At 47.1% G+C, this 16,228-nt stretch overlaps 1 protein-coding gene across 1 annotated transcript; it reads left to right on the top strand.

The window, feature by feature from the left end:
* The first annotated feature begins 13,161 nt into the window (after positions 1-13,161).
* Positions 13,162-14,570, top strand: RNF186 (ring finger protein 186). The gene has a single exon (XM_072113195.1). The coding sequence runs from the start codon at positions 13,230-13,232 to the stop codon at positions 13,992-13,994; it is 765 nt and encodes a 254-aa protein (XP_071969296.1). The 5' UTR covers positions 13,162-13,229; the 3' UTR covers positions 13,995-14,570.
* Positions 14,571-16,228: the final 1,658 nt, after the last annotated feature.

Raw genomic sequence — 16,228 nt, 5'->3', positions numbered from 1 at the left:
AAGGACCAGACACGCCCACACTCCTTGCTCTGCTCTCTATTGTCTGTCCTCCTGGCTCTTCCTAAAGGGACAGGAACATCTTACAACAGACGTTATTGCGTTTTTTTTTTTAGGGAAGTCTTCAGTCATTTTGTAAATGCATCACACTGTGCCAGCTTTTGGAAACTGATTTCAGGGAGGAAAGTCACATTAGTGGGATATTATTTTCGGTGGGCTTGAAAGGGACTAAACATTGCAAAAATGCTCCCCCCACACACTTTTTGTAACTTTAACCCCAAATAAAACTAGAAATGAAAACAAAAAACATTTACAGATTTTTATAAACTGTTCCCCCCAAAAAAACCTGAGAAATATGCAAATAAGCTTTTCCAGAATGGGACAAGGAAAAACACCGCTTAGAAACCTCGTAGCTTAATTTACCTTCTAGTCCGACTTTCAGGAAGCCTAATGATATGATGAGGGATTATCTATTCCAGAAGGAACAGACTCCCAGCAGTAGACAGAGCTGTTTCTATGTGGTTGCATCTCTTCAGTGCAGTGTAGGGAACAGGTTTGGCTGACGGAGAGGCTTTTGACTAGGGTCAGGAAGTAGGAATTCTCATTACGGACATGTTGGAAATTAAGGCCGCCTAGCAGGTGTGTGGAGGGCGCATTCATACGATGCGTTGCGTCACGTAGTGTGTCACGGTTTTTTTCGTAGCATGTAATCAGCCAGGATCACATGCTACGGTTACATTGTGTTTCCTCTGCATCTGCTAAAACGCAATGTAACCTCAACATGTGATCAAGGCTGAAGCCAGTGGAATGCGTCAAAAACGTAACGCGCAACGCATCGTGTGAATGCGCCCTCAGGGTGCGGTCACATGTAGCGCTCTGATTCAGTTTAGAAGTGCAATGAATGTGCCACGGCCAATCACATATGGGCTTTTATGGAAACACATGTGTTTAGTAACCAGCACCTGATGTCCTACATTTACGTTTAACTGGAAGACACCGGGTGCTCTGTTTACCGATCACATACCTTTCCAAAAAATCAGTACATGGGACAGCACCCTTACAGCCGCTGATGCTCCACTAGGAGATTCTGGGAAAACCGACAGGCAATGATTGAGGTAGCACACAAAACACCTTAAACCACTACTTCTATGTCTGAAAATTCACTAAATTGGACAGTCAAAGCCTTTTCAGCCATTGTCACTGATGGTTTAATAAAAGATTTACAACATATGTAATCTAGGATTAGTACAGGATAAGTAATGTATGTGCCTAATTACCTTATGACTGCAACTCAGTAGTTGCTCACTAGGTGGCAGCACCGGTCCACATTGGTCAGATATTTCTGTGCATTAGACTTGAACTTCAGACTCATTATGACTGCGCCGATACATTGTAACAAGCTTCTAGGAAATGACATTTGTGCTGCTGTCTTTGGCTTATATGATTGTCTGGAATAGATACAACTGTCACAAACCCTCAGCTGTGAGAAGTGTTAGGTCACTTCAGATTTTTACCATCTGTAATAGCCATAGTCATAGCCAAGTATTAAGAAGGAAATACAGCAGAGCCGGAGATATTGATGGTTCAGAGATGAAGGTAATAAATAGCAGGTAACTGAGGTGTGAAGTGGGGAGCCCAAGACACTTAAAGGGGTTTCCCAAAATAGGCTCTGACAGCCAATCTCTGATCTATTGTATGAACAGTCACAGTCAGTAAGAGGCTCCCTTATCCCTGCACAATAATAACAGGTTGTAGTTACACACAGTAGTAGGTAAGTATCTGTAATATGGGGCTGTAGGAGAATGTTATAGGAGATAGATGAGAGGGAGATGGATGATAGAAGAGAATTATGAAAGATGATACAGATTTATAGATGCTGAAATCATATATAAAGATAGTCGAAAGATAGATATAAGAAATATATAGGTACAGTAGAAGAGAGATAGAAGATTGATTGATAGATTGATACATAATAGATAGGAGATAAGTAGATAGAAGATATACACTCACCGGCCACTTTATTAGGTACACCATGCTAGTAACGGGTTGGACCCCCTTTTGCCTTCAGAACTGCCTCAATTCTTCGTGGCATAGATACAACAAGGTGCTGGAAGCTCCTCAGAGATTTTGGTCCATATTGACATGATGGCATCACACAGTTGCCGCAGATTTGTCGGCTGCACATCCATGATGCGAATCTCCCGTTCCACCACATCCCAAAGATGCTCTATTGGATTGAGATCTGGTGACTGTGGAGGCCATTTGGGTACAGTGACCTCATTGTCATGTTCAAGAAACCAGTCTGAGATGATTCCAGCTTTATGACATGGCGCATTATCCTGCTGAAAGTAGCCATCAGATGTTACAGGGTACATTGTGCTCATAAAGGGATGGACATGGTCAGCAACAATACTCAGGTAGGCTGTGGCATTGCAACGATGCTCAATTGGTACCAAGGGGCCCAAAGAGTGCCAAGAAAATATTCCCCACACCATGACACCACCACCACCAGCCTGACCCGCTGATACAAGGCAGGATGGATCCACGCTTTCATGTTGTTGACGCCAAATTTTGACCCTACCATCCGAATGTCACAGCAGAAATCGAGACTCATCAGACCAGGCAACGTTTTTCCAATCTTCTACTGTACAATTTCGATGAGCTTGTGCAAATTGTAGCCTCAGTTTCTTGTTCTTAGCTGAAAGGAGTGGCACCCGGTGTGGTCTTCTGCTGCTGTAGCCCATCTGCCTCAAAGTTCGACGTACTGTGCGTTCAGAGATGCTCTTCTGCCTACCTTGGTTGTAACGGGTGGCGATTTGAGTCACTGTTGCCTTTCTATCAGCTCGAACCAGTCTGCCCATTCTCCTCTGACCTCTGGCATCAACAAGGCATTTCTGCCCACAGAACTGCCGCTCACTGGATGTTTTTTCTTTTTCGGACCATTCTCTGTAAACCCTAGAGATGGTTGTGCATGAAAATCCCAGTAGATCAGCAGTTTCTGAAATACTCAGACCAGCCCTTCTGGCACCAACAACCATGCCACGTTCAAAGGCATCAAATCACCTTTCTTCCCCGTACTGATGCTTGGTTTGAACTGCAGGAGATTGTCTTGACCATGTCTACATGCCTAAATGCACTGAGTTGCCGCCATGTGATTGGCTGATTAGAAATTAAGTGTTAACGAGCAGTTGGACAGGTGTACATAATAAAGTGGCCGGTGAGTGTATAGACAGGAGATAGATGATAATCATCTTCATCCTGACATTCAACCAAGGAGCAATACATCCTCTGCCCACAAAAGTATACATGCAGGGGGCCTCTTTAGTACAAGGGGCCCTGGGCAAATGGCATGTTTGACACCCCCTATCGCCTGCCCTACTGGTCTGTTTTGCCCTTTCTTCTGAAGCAGTTGCCTCAGTCTGAAAACCCCCATAAATTACAACCACAACAATATCATTACAATGTCATACAATGTATTCTTGGGGGCCGGGGCCGGCAGCATGTCAGGTCTGTGGCTGTACATTGCTCCGCACTATTATTAATAGGAGACTTTGGCCGTCATTTATTGCCCTGTTTTCTAATGAATATTTTGCTCTCTCAGCAGATGTGTGAACACTGGAGATGACGGTCCCCTAACACCCTGAGAGACCACAGCAGAGAAGGGGCCACTGACTAACCCCCCACAACCCCAACACAAGACTGCTGCACCCACCTAATATATATCACTTTCCATATTCACCACATTAGGAGCTTTCTCCACTATCATGGAGCAACATTGTACAAGAATAAGTTCTGTAACATTCTCATAGACTTTGTATTTAAGTTCCTCACAATTTTTAAGATAAAACACACATTAAAGGAAATCTATCATCAAATTCCATCCTGATAAACCAGGGACACTTACTCATAGATCCAGGTACCGTGACTGTGGTAATCTTCTTATATTTGTTATCCATGGCCTCCTCCCTTCTAAAATAATCTTGTATAATTATGCTAATGGGGATAAAGGGCTCCTGGGGCTTTTACCAGAGCCCCTTTGTGCTGAAGATTCACAGGCTGTAACACTGTGCAGCAACATTTCCCACCACCCACTGTGTGCTGTAACTTCCTCTGCTGCACAGAGATTACATCAGGCAGAGGCAGGGGAAATGGGAGCAGAGGGTTGAGTGAGACAGTGTAACAACTTGAATCTAGGCCCTTCTGTCTCATTAGCATAATTATGAAAGTTGATTTTAGAAGGAAGGATACCATGGATATTAAATATAAGAAGATTACCACAATCACAGTGACCCCCGTTTATACATGCTTGATTTTGATTTTAAAGGGAATTTGACCATTCAGCAGTGCAGACAGTGAAAGTTATTGTCTGTGGAGAGTTTGTAATAGGGTCAGACAGTAGGTGTTCTCTAGAGATGAGCGAGCACTAAAATGCTCGGGTACTCATTATTTGAGACGAACTTTTCCCGATGCTCGAGTGCTCGTCTCGAATAACGAGCCCCATTGAAGTCAATGGGAGACTCGAGCATTTTTCAAGGGGACCAAGGCTCTGCACAGGGAAGCTTGGCCAAACACCTGGGAACCTCAGAAAAGGATGGAAACACCACGGAAATGGACAGGAAACAGCAGGGGCAGCATGCATGGATGCCTCTGAGGCTGCTTAATCGCACCATTATGCCGAAATTATGGGCAACAGCATGGCCATGACAGAGTGACAGAATGAAGCTAGATAGCATCTAAAACATCCAATAATTGACCCTGACACTATAGGGGACGGCATGCAGAGGCAGCGGCAGCAGCGGCAGGCTAGAGAGTGTCATGACGACATACCCTAAATGGACTCAGGCTTCACCAAAGGAGGTGAGCAAGAAGCGCTGAAATGATTTCCTATGTCAACAAAAGGTTGATGGTATATTTAGTCGATAACACAGCATGGTGGTGACATAGTGACCAAGTTCCATAACGTATCTGGTGAAACACCCGAAAAATGAGCCTGACACAGCTCTTTTGATAAGGGGACGACATGTGGAGGCAGCCATGGAGACGACTTCCATGATTAAGAGCGACAGTATGGGGCATTCATATTGCGCTGCTATGATTGCAACTTCAGGTCTCCAGCATGGCGGCGACAGATGGACCGAGTTCCAATATGTATCTAGTGAAACACCTGAAAATTCTGCCTGACACAGCTCGTTTGATGTGCTGCATATCCTCTCGTGCTCCAGCGTCTGGGGTATAGAGAGTTGAAAGTTGCGCATGGAGACATTGGTGGACGCTGTGGAGGATCGTGGAGGCAAAATGGACAGGAAACAGCAGGGGCAGCATGCATGGATGCCTCTGAGGCTGCCTAATCTTGGGATGGAGCTGGCGGTCCGCTGCCAGGCGAGCTTTCGCCTGTCCAAGCCCCTGTCTCTCGGCTCCTCCCCACCCAAAATGGGCCTGGGGGCCAGAAGCGTTTACTTTGAAAAAATTATAATTTCCAAAGCAGGCCGGGTCGTTTGAATATTTCACCTAGGAATAATGGAATAGCATAGTGGTTCTGTATTTAATTGTTTTTTCGGAAATGGTTCCATGATTAAGAGCGACAGTATGGGGCATCCATATTGCGCTGCTATGATTGCAACTTCAGGTCTCCAGCATGGCGGCGACAGATGGGCCGAGTTCCACTATGTATCTGGTGAAACACCTGAAAATTCTGCCTGACACAGCTCGTTTGATAAGGGGACGATGTATGGAGGCAGTGAACTAGTAGTAGATTAAAGGTGCTGCAGTTAAAACTATGTTAGTTGGATCTTGGGATGGAGCTGGCGCTCCGCTGCCAGACGAGCTTTCGCCTATCCAAGCCCCTGTCTCTCGGCTCCTCCCCAAACAGCACTTCTAAGAACCTTTTGTATAAGATCAAGTGTAGTAGTGTTCTTGTAAGTTTGGGATATGGCGGGTGAGGGGAATGTAAACAGATGCACAAGAAGCGCTGAAATAATATCGGTAAATGATAAAAGTTTGCCAGTATATTTTGTGGATTACACAGCAGGGTGGCGACAAAGTTAACAAGTTTGATGTGGAAGCCATGAAAACAACCCAAAATTCTGCCTGACACAGCTCGTTTGATAAGGGGACCATGTATGGAGGCAGCTATATGGACAACGCGTGGAGGCAGCTATAAAGACGACGTGTGGAGGCTGCTATGGAGACAATTTAATTTGAATAGTGCCTGTATGTGGCAGTCCAAAAAAGTTTTCAAACCAGAGGAGGAGGTAGGTGGTCCTCCAGAAAAATTAAATAGATTGAGTGCCTGTATGTGGCAGTCCAAAAAATTGTTTAAAACAGAGGACCGGGTAGGTGGCCCTCCAGAAAAATTAAATACATAGAGTACTATAGCTAGAGCCAGTTGGCCCTGGCAAAAAATAGCCAGTTTCCTCTGCTTTAGTGTACAAAGAGGAGGAGAAGGAGGACAATGAGGAGGAGGAGTGCATACATTATTCAGGTTGAGCTTCTTTCACCTGTTGGAGAATGAAAATCCAGAGAAATCCAGGCTTTATTCATCTTGATAAGCGTCAGCCTGTCAGCGCTGTCAGTCGACAGGCGTGTACGCTTATCGGTGATGATGCCACCAGCTGCACTGAAAACCCGCTCGGACAAGACGCTAGCGGCAGGGCAGGAAAGAACCTCCAAGGCGTACAGCGCCAGTTCGTGCCACATGTCCAGCTTTGAAACCCAGTAGTTGTAGGGAGCTGTGTGATCATTTAGGACGATGGTATGGTCAGCTACGTACTCCCTCACCATCTTTCTGTAAAGATTAGCCCTACTCTGCCGAGACTGGGGACAGGTGACAGTGTCTTGCTGGGGTGACATAAAACTGGCAAAGGCCTTGTAAAGCGTACCCCTGCTAGTGCTGGACAAGCTGCCTGCTCGCCTACTCTCCCTCGCTACTTGTCCCGCAGAAGTACGCACTCTGCCGCTAGCGCTGTCAGAAGGGAAATAGTGTTTTAGCTTGTGCACCAGGGCCTGCTGGTATTCATGCATTCTCACACTCCTTTCCTCTCCAGGGATGAGAGTGGAAAGATTTTGCTTGTACCGTGGGTCCAGGAGAGTGAATACCCAGTAATCGGTGCTGGAATAAATTCTTTGAACACGAGGGTCACGGGATAGGCAGCCTAGCATGAAATCTGCCATATGCGCCAGAGTCCCAACGCGCAAGAATTCACTCCCCTCACTGGCCTGACTGTCCATTTCCTCCTCCTCCAACTCCTCTTCTTCTGCCCATACACGCTGAACAGTGAAGGACTGAACAATGGTCCCCTCTTCTGTCTCGCCAACATTCTCCTCCTCTTCCTCCTCATCCTCCTCCACCTCCTCCGATATGCGCTGAGAAACAGACCTAAGGGTGCTTTGGCTATCAACAAGGGAATCTTCTTCCCCCGTCTCTTGTGAGGAGCGCAAAGCTTCCGACTTCATGCAGACCAGAGAGTTTTTCAACAGGCCAAGCAGCGGGATGGTGAGGCTGATGATGGCGGCATCGCCACTGACCATCTGTGTTGACTCCTCAAAGTTACTCAGCACCTGACAGATATCAGACATCCACGTCCACTCCTCATTGTAGACTTGAGGAAGCTGACTGACCTAACTACCAGTTCTGGTGGAAGTTGACATCTGGCAGTCTACAATCGCTCTGCGCTGCTGGTAAACTCTGGATAACATGGTTAATGTTGAATTCCACCTCGTGGGCATGTCGCACAACAGTCGGTGAGCGGGCAGTTGGAGGCGGTGCTGCGCTGCCCTGAGAGTGGCAGCATCTGTGCTGGACTTCCTGAAATGCGCACAGATGCGGCGCACCTTCATGAGCAAATCAGACAGATTGGGGTATGTATTGAGGAAACGCTGAACTATGAGATTTATCACATGGGCCAGGCATGGCACATGTGTCAGTCTGCCGAGTGGCAGAGCTGCCACCAGGTTACGGCCGTTGTCACACACAACCATGCCTGGCTTCAGGTTCAGCGGTGCCAGCCACAGATCAGTCTGCGCCGTGATGCCCTGTAATAGCTCTTGGGCGGTGTGCTTTTATCGCCTAGGCTCAGCAGTTTGAGCACCGCCTGCTGTCGCTTAGCGATGGCACTGCTGCTGTGCCTAGAGCTACCGACTGATGGCGCCATGCCCACGGATGGTAATTCAGAGGAGGAGGTGGAGGAGGGGTGGGAGGAGGAGGAGGCATAGTAGGCCTTTGAGACCTGGACCGAGGTAGGCCCCACAATCCTCGGCGTCGGCAGTATATGACCAGCCCCAGCGTCAGACTTGGTCCCAGCCTCCACCAAGTTAACCCAATGTGCCGTCAGCGATACATAGTGGCCCTGCCCGGCAGCAGTCGTCCACGTGTCCGTGGTCAGGTGGACCTTGTCAGAAATGGCGTTGGTCAGGGCACGGATGATGTTCTCTGACACGTGCTTGTGCAGGGCTGGGACGGCACATCGGGAAAAGTAGTGGCGGCTGGGGACCGAATACCGAGGGGCGGCCGCCGCCATGAGGTTTCGAAAGGCCTCGGTCTCTACCAGCCTATAGGGCAGCATTTCCAGGCTAAGCAGTTTGGAGATGTGGACGTTGAGGGCTTGGGCGTGTGGGTGGGTTGCGCTATACTTCCTTTTGCGCTCCAGCGTCTGGGGTATGGAGAGCTGAACGCTGGTGGATGCTGTGGAGGATCGTGGAGGCGAAGATGGGGTTTTCGCACGGGAGGTGTTTGGGCCGGGGTCCTGGGCAGGGGGCTGACTAGCAGATGGACAGACGTATTTGATAATAAGATACAGAGGTATTTTAGTGAATCTTAGGTCTAGTGCTTCGGGGATCTCCTGGTCCACCAAATAAACGCATCTATGAATAGTGCCCTATAAATCAACCATTTGAAACCATTTTTTTGTTTCATCAAGTTTTACTTCTTTCAAATATATACATGTATTTACATCAATTCATTTTCATTTTCTTAAATCTTCTTATATATTACAACATTTTTTCGGCTAGTGTACGTACGTCCTAGTGAGTGTGCTATAACATGAATTTTAGAGATATAAAGAAATTCACCTCATTTGGCGTTCTAGTAGTTTTTTTCTTCTCAACACTCACATGTTTGGAGGCCCCAGGGCTGAGACTGCCTTGTCTCTGACTGTTGGACAGAGTGGTATCGTCCACCTGCTGTGACGTTTCGAGGGACATGCCCCCTTCCTGCTGACTAGCAGATGACACAGGGGAAGGAGCAGTGGTGTGCCAGGCTGGAGGTGAACGGGCTTGGTGCCATTGAGTGGGGTGTTTAGCATTCAGATGCCTGCGCATACTGGTGGTAGTTAAGCTAGTAGTGGTGGAACCCCTGCTGATCCTGGTTTGGCACAGGTTGCACACCACAGTCCGTCGGTCATCCGGTGTTTCTTTAAAGAACCTCCAGACTTCTGAAAATCTAGCCCTCATCACGGGAGCTTGACTACGGGCAACATTTGGCACTGATGCACCAGCTCTGGCCCTGCCTCTCCGTCTGGCCCCACCACTGCCTCTTCCAACCTGTTCTGGTATAGGACTCGCCTCCGTCTCAGAAGCACTGTGTTCACCCGGCCTATCAACCCAGCTTGGGTCTGTCACCTCATCATCCTCATTCCTCAGTCTGCTCCCCCCTCGGACTTCCTGCCCTGACAACAACTTCATCACTGTCTGACAACCGTGTCTCCTCATCGTGCGACACCTCTTTACACACTTCTTCCACTACGTCAAGAAGGTCATCATCACCCACAGACTGCGACTGGTGGAAAACCTGGGCATCGGAAAATAGCTCAGCAGCAACCGGACAAGTGGTTTGTGACTGTGGGAAGGGTCCAGAAAACAGTTCCTCAGAGTATGCCGGTTCAAATGCCAAATTTTCCTGGGAGGGGGCAGACTGGTGGGGAGGAGGCTGAGGTGGAGGAGCTGGAGGAGTGGCGATTTCGGTGACATGGGTGGACTGTGTGGAAGACTGACTGGTGGACAAATGGCTAGAAGCATTGTCCGCAATCCACGACATCACCTCTTTGCACTGTTCTGGCCTCAACAGTGCTCTACCACGAGTCCCAGTAACTTCAGACATGAACCTAGGGAGTGTAGCTCTGCGGCGTTCCCCTGCTCCCTCATCAGCAGGTGGTGTCTCACCCCGCCCAGGACCACGGCCTCTGACCCCTGCAGTAGTTGGACGTCCACATCCACGCCCTCGTCCTCTACCCCTAGCCCTCGGGTTAAACATTTTCAAAATTAAAGTGTAAACTGTAAATTTTTTTTTTTTTAAACAAAACGATGCTATCCTATTGCTATGGCTAGTTTCTAACCTACACTGACAGCACACAACTGGATTTTGTGCTGTGCCTGATGACTTTGAGTTATAAAAAAAAATAAACATAAAAAAAATAAATAAATCAGCAGACTGTGCCTAATTCAAATCAAACCCCTAATAAATTGTCCCACTTCGGTGTTTGACATGGATATGCGTGTCACTAAGAGCTAAATAGAACGTTCCCAAGGTTCACTGCAAATTCCTCACAATATGGTACTAGCTGCACTACTAGTGCCAGCAAGCCCAGCCACAAGCAAACAAAAAAAAATTAAAATAAAACGTTATTGTAGCCCTAAGAAGGGCTGTTGGGTTCTTGTAGAATCACTCCTGTCTAACACTATTCTAATCCAGACACAGAATGATCCGAGCGGCGCGGGCAGGGGCTAGTCTATCCCAGGGTCACCTGATCTGGCCAGCCAACCACTGCTATCGACGTGTAAGGGTACCACGTCATGCTGGGTGGAGTGCAGAGTCTCCTGGCTTGTGATTGGCTCTGTTTCTGGCCGCCAAAAATCACAACGGCGGGAGATGCCATTTTCTCGAGCGGGCGAAGTATTCGTCCGAGCAACGAGCAGTTTCGAGTACGCTAATGCTCGAACGAGCATCAAGCTCGGACAAGTGTGTTCGCTCATCTCTAGTGTTCTCCTTAAGAAGCGATTGCCAATTAAGGCCACCTTAAAGGCACGTGGAGACTTAAAGCCATAGATGCTCCACTAGGGAATTCTGGGAAAAATGCAAATAATTTTCCAAGGTGTTACATGGAAAACAATACCTCCTATTGCTACCTTGAAAGGCAGCCCCCCAGCATTACAGAAGGAACAGACTCCCAACTGTAGACAGCACTGTTTCGACCTGGTTGGGTCTCCTCAGTACAGTGTAGGTAACTGATTTGGCTATGTGAGAGGCTATTGACTAGTGTAGCCAAATCAGTTACCTACACTGTACTGAGGAGACCCAACCAGGTCGAAACAGTGCTGTCTACAGTTGGGACTCTGTTCCTTATGGAATAGATAGACTGGTTTGGCTTAACCCCACATCATGTTTTTAGACTTCTTGTAGGTTTTCACAGTCCCGCAGCTACTATTGCTGAAATATGATGTGAACAGATCCTTAGTTAAAATCACTAAAGAATGACGGGCAGGGCCGGCTCCAGGTTTTAGTGGGCCCCTGGGCGACAGAGCCTTAGTGGGCCTCTTCATGGGCCACCCTTCAGTGGCCATGCTGCCCCCCCTCCCCCTGCGGACACACTGACCCCCCCTCCCCCTGCGGACACACTGGTACACTTGATCCGGGGGCTCGAGTGGGCCCCTCCAGTACCCCGGGGCCCCGACACTTGCCCGGGTTGGCCAGGTGCTGGCGCCGGGCCTGAATGGGGGAGTCGAAGGTAGTAAGGAAATTGTTGGATGTTGGATAATCTGCTGTGCTCAGGGATATCCTCACTTGCTAACTATCTTGTGCTTTCCTGTGGTCACAGCCTTACACAAAGGTAAAGTAAAACCTTAAAACTTTAAAACCTTGTAAAGACATTGACCAGAGCTTTATAGAGGAATAAGATAATACTTACTCTCCAGAAGCCACGGCTTCCTCATAAGAGGGCAATATCCGGTTGGCTTTGGATGCAGAAGACTGGCATTGAGCGTTATAACCTATCACCTGATAATAACACATCTGATCTCTGTACAGACAGGACATTCATGGGACATGCTGTAAACGTGTTACAGCCAGCGAGGGGGGTGTTTGGGGACTTCCATACCCTTTTATTCCTCTGGGAGTTCTGAAAACGGGTGTTTCTTGGAATTCCCACAGCAGTGTATGGAGGGGCAGTGTACACCCCTGATGTGAGAAGCTCTATATATTCCATAAACAAAGGTAAATTTGCCCATAATGCATCCCACACAACTTCATCGGATCCTGGAGATTGGATCGAAGGGAACCATATAGCAGTGGGATGCAGATTCTCCCAGTCTGGTGGTTTAAAACACAGCTGGTTCAGAGAATCAGGAGATGCGGGGCGGTGACCAACATCTTCCATAAGTATTAAACTTGGAATCTTAAAGGATTTTCCTGGAATTCTGGGGGGCGGGATCAGGACAGGGGTGGGAAAAATATACAAACTGTCCAGGTTCTGACGTTACTCCAGTATTTATGGTCTTTGGTGCCTGATGGTCCAGATGGAAGTAGTCTCAGAAGGCCACTAAAAGGCGAAAGATGGTCTTTGGCCAGATGAAGGTCCTGGAGATCGAAGTACGGGAACGAAGCAGGAAGCGGCACAGATTAAGTAGATTTTGGTTCTTTTTAACACCTCACCCGAAAATTCCTAGAAAACCCCTCCAGATGTGTTTGGAGCCCCCATAATGTCCAATGCACTCCGATTCATAGACGATTGCCATGGGGCTTCACTTGGCATGTGGTGAAAACAAGTTCAGACCTGGCTGGTCCATCTTCTTGGCTAAACCTGATACCATAAAGCGGGGTCTAATTTGATCCGAGCCTTAGTGCACTTGTGTCTATGGAGCGTGTGGCTGCGGCGATAACTGAATTTTACCACCTTGTTTCCTGGGTAAAAGATGAATGAGACTGAGACTCCGCACATCTGAGACATCCCCGGGTCGGATACATCCGGTCATATACTGTATATCTTATAGGGAATTGCTCTTTCAGCCGGTCACTTTTCTGGTTGCTATATAAACCAGCTGTTTCCTGTGGTGGATACGTGCTCCCACGAAGGGTAGCAGAGGTTTTATCATCATCCATAAAACATATCAAACATTAGGTTAATGATTAATCTCTGGCTGATAAGGAACATTTGCTTCTGCGCTGCTAACCGTCAGGCTCAGCTGCCTGAATTCCCCACAAGGCAAGATACAAGGAGAACGTAGGAGCTTGGTCCTGATCCATCATGGAGGGTTCTCCAGACCTTCATCCCACCAGCGGTGAAGATGAAGAACCTGGGATTGATGAGGGCGTACAAGAATGGTCAAGCCCTGGTGCCACATTGGGTCCAGATGAAGAACAGCCTAACCTTGTGGAGGACCAGCAGACATCCCTCAACGATACAGATCCATCACTGGATTCATCCCCCACTAATAGGTCGGACTCTTGCCTCACCGACATGGACTGCCCAATCTGTTTCAGCAGATACGACGTCTATAGGGTTCCCAAGGAGTTGTCCTGCAAACATAACTTCTGCGCTGTCTGCCTTAAACTTCTGATCTTCAATGAGGAGGGCACCTGGAGGATCATTTGCCCCATCTGTAGGGCACCTACCCCAGTTTATGGAGGGCTTGTACGTACTTTACAAAACCAGGAGTCACTCATGAGCAGACTGGAGAACCCTATGCCCAAACCTGCCGTTCTTGAGCCTCCCGGGACAACAAACATGGCCGTAAATCTGGAGGACCATAGACAAGGTGATCCTATAGTAGACGAGCGTCATGGGAACCTGAGAATAGCGGCTAGGAGGCTCGTCATACTTTTGCTAATTTTGCTCATTCTTCTCATTATCATCATGCAGTTTCTCTACACGGGGATAATGAAATGGGTCCTCGGGTTCACTCTCGCTGTGGTCGTGATTATCACCATCCTGCTCTGCTTTAACCCATACTGCAGGATGAGCTTCCCCCTGATCAATCAACAAACGGACAATGATGTCTCCTCTGTGTGATGTAAAGACTGAAACGCGCGGGAGATAGATATACCTGGGATGAAACGCGTTGGAATAATAATACATCAAGGACGGAATTCAGTCGGCTGGTGGATGGACAACTACACACATGGCGGTCTGAAATGCGTTGGTGGCGACATTGCTGTGTGATGAGACTGAAACGCGTGAACCTTGTATTAATTCTAGAACACAATGACTGCTCTACATTACTCCAAACCGCAACATCCGCCTAATGGACTGTCATGATGTGGTCTCCACTGTGTGATGTATGGGATACATAGAGAGGGATGAACTGAAACGCGTCAGTGAGGTCTACGTTTATATATTAATAAATCTTGTATATTCTGTAACATTAGCGACCAGAGACCCCGCCTTTATTGCTATGCGCTGCCACGGGAGTCGTTATTACAGTGCCTAGAGGCAGAAGTAAGTGAAATCTATACCAAGACCACCAACTCTTATGTAATCTTTATAGGAAGGACCCTCAGTGCTCATTATGTTCCCTCTCAAGCAACACTCCAGACCCCTGAACCTCCCGTATGGTTTTATTTTGTATTTTTACTGTTTTGTATCTATTAAAGCAACCGATTGCATATAAAATAAAGAATTCAGGATTATTTAAATTAGTTTTATTAGTCTATACTTTTATTTATTTGTTTTTGTTGTATGCAGCCCCTATGCAGCGCAATGTGTTACAAATTCCTATTTGTTTCTCCGGATAAATATAAGGTTACTATGTATCTTGGATAAGTCTATACTGGGACCTCTATGGATCTATACAGCTCTCTATGGATGGGATGTAGCTTAAAGGACATCTACCACCAGGATGAAGGTTTGTAAAGCAAGCACACTGACATACTGGTGTGTGCCCCCTCTGGCAGAATCTGTTCATCTTTTAGCTTTGTATGCCCTTGTTTTTAAGAAATAAAGGATTTAAAAATTTAGCAAATAGCCTGAGGGGCTCCAGTCTCAATTGACATATTTTGAGCCTGGAGCCCCTTAGGTTTATTTGCATAATTTTTAAAACCTGTATTTTCATAAGTACAACGTCCTAAGAAGTTAAAAGAAGAGAGATCCTGCCAGAGGGGGCACACAGCAGTATGTTAGTGCGTTTGGTTTACAAACCTTCATCCTGGTGGTAGATGTCAATATTGGCAGGAAGTGAGAAGATGGTAGTCTGTGGCCAGTGATGAGGTATGGATTATATGACCTGTGTCACTATGAGGGTCAGTAGAAGAAATTCTTTGTTGGTTATAAAGATTTTGGAAACCAGAGAACCGAGACTGGAAGGCTGATCACCAACCCAATCACCCATGTCTGATGACTATGGGAGCCCTTGTGATGTATTTGAGGAAGTGTTTTTCAAAAACTGGAGAAAATCCTTCAGGATCGGGGATAAGTGTCTAATAGCTGGGGGTCCGACGGCTAGTAACTTCATCAGCCGGGGGCCAAAAGCCATCCATTCACTAGACTTCATATACATCAGTCCTGATGGACTTGGGGTGTGGGGCTACCCTGGCCCCTCTGTGATCTGACTTCACAGGCTGTTACACTGTTTCAGACTGGCTACTGACTGGACCTAGGAAGCAGTGCAACAGCCTGTAAAATGAGATCACAGGGGCTAGGGTAGCCCTTCAGGCTTATTAGAATAACTAAGAAAGTTGATATTAGAAGGAAGGAGGCCTTAGAAAACAAATATAAGAAGATACCACAGGCACGGTGCCCGGATCTATGAGTAAATGTGAGTAAATTTATCATGATGGATTTGATGGTAGATTTGTCTTAAAGGACACCTCCCACCAGGATTGTAAACCAAGCACACTGACATACTGGTGTGCGCCCCAGAGCAGGATCTGCTCTTCTTTAACCCCTTAATGACGGAGGTTTTTTTTTTTTTTTTTTACAGATTTCTTCAAAAATCCATAACTTTTTCATTTTCTGTGTAAGAAATATTACTTCTCAGTGACGTTATTTATTATTCCATGCCATGTGCTGGGAAGCTGGAAAAAATTCCAAATGTGTTAAAATTGGTAAAAAAATTTCTTGTGGGCTCAGTTTTTCCGGCTTTCCATTTCTGCAGTGAGAGCAGCCATCACTGCGGGCCTCTGTATGTACACAGGGGCTCAATGGTGACATCATGTCGCCAGCCATACACTCCCTACTGCCTGCAACAGCTGCTGTAGCAGATGCGCGTTGTCCATGCCTCGTCACAGGCAGAGGCCGGTGGTGACAGT

Source organism: Engystomops pustulosus, chromosome 6, assembly GCF_040894005.1.
Source record: "Engystomops pustulosus chromosome 6, aEngPut4.maternal, whole genome shotgun sequence".
NCBI lineage: Eukaryota > Metazoa > Chordata > Amphibia > Anura > Leptodactylidae > Engystomops > Engystomops pustulosus.
Note: the sequence above shows the minus strand (reverse complement) of the source record. Positions and strands in the feature narration are given on the sequence as shown.